We start from the raw sequence: 1,073 nt of genomic DNA on the forward strand, positions 1-1,073 counted from the left end.
TCTCAGTGATTGCAGGTCCTCTCTACTACTTAACTAAAAAGAAGGTTAAGTTTCGGTGGACGGACAAGGAAGAGAAGGCATTTCAAATGCTCAAGAGCAAGTTATTAAGTGAGCCTCTTTTGAAGTTGCCTGACTTAAGTAAACCTTTCAAAGTACATTGTGATGCATGTGGAGACAGTTTAGGAGCTGTTCTCTTACAAGAAGGTCATCCAATCGCATATGAAAGTCGATGGATTAATGATCAAGAAAGAGTGCTTGGAATTTATGAAAAGGAGTTAGTAGCCGCTATACATGCTCTAGAGTCATGAAAGCATTATTTGCTTGGCACACCTTTTGTTTTGCCAACGAACCATCAAAGTCTTAGGTACTTTATGACGCAAACAAAATTGAGTGAGAAGCAAATGAGATGGGCTAATTTTCTCTCACAATTCCATTTTCATATTACACATGTAGCAGGAAAGCAAAATCATGTGGCAGATGCTTTGTCACGAAGGCCCAAGGTGAATGCTGTTAGTATTGCTTATCATAAGGACTTTACATCAATGATTGATGATTACAAGAGTGAAAATGACTTTGCTTCTATCTATGAACAAGTTGTGCAAGGAAGGCAAGTTTCTCCTTATTCCATTAAGGATGGGTTTTTGATGTTTGGCTCATGCCTGTGCATCACTAAGACTCTCAGGGATAAGGTGATGCAAGAGTGTCATGAACCTCCTTATGCGGGTCATAGAAGTGCTCAACCGACAATCTAAGCCATGGAGTTATATATTTTATTGGCCAATGATGCGACAAGAAGTTAATGAATATATCTCCAAAGGTATGGCCTGCCAAAAGGTTAAATATGATAGATACAAATCTTTTGGTCTATTACAGCCTTTACCTATTCCCACTATGCCTTGGAAAAGTATAGCCATGGACTTTGTCTTTGGTTTACCCAAGTTATTGCGTGGAAATAATGGAATATGGAAAATAGTTGATAGATTTAGTAAACAAGCTCACTTCATTCCTATCAAAAAGACTATTAAGGCACCACACATGGCCAATCTTTTTATTAGTAACATATTCAAGTATCA

At 37.9% G+C, this 1,073-nt stretch overlaps 1 protein-coding gene across 1 annotated transcript; it reads left to right on the plus strand.

The window, feature by feature from the left end:
- Positions 1 to 371: 371 nt before the first annotated feature.
- Positions 372 to 752, plus strand: LOC147421476 (uncharacterized). Its single transcript, XM_086502940.1, has one exon. The coding sequence runs from the start codon at positions 372 to 374 to the stop codon at positions 750 to 752; it is 381 nt and encodes a 126-aa protein (XP_086359066.1).
- Positions 753 to 1,073: the final 321 nt, after the last annotated feature.

The sequence above is a fragment of the Adiantum capillus-veneris genome, chromosome 27 (genome assembly GCF_014529385.1).
Source record: "Adiantum capillus-veneris isolate H3 chromosome 27, ASM1452938v2, whole genome shotgun sequence".
Taxonomy (NCBI): domain Eukaryota; kingdom Viridiplantae; phylum Streptophyta; class Polypodiopsida; order Polypodiales; family Pteridaceae; genus Adiantum; species Adiantum capillus-veneris.

Excerpts from the sequence above, each read along its gene's own strand:
- LOC147421476 (XM_086502940.1), top strand. The coding sequence starts at position 372 with ATGACGCAAACAAAATTGAGTGAGAAGCAAATGAGATGGGCTAATTTT.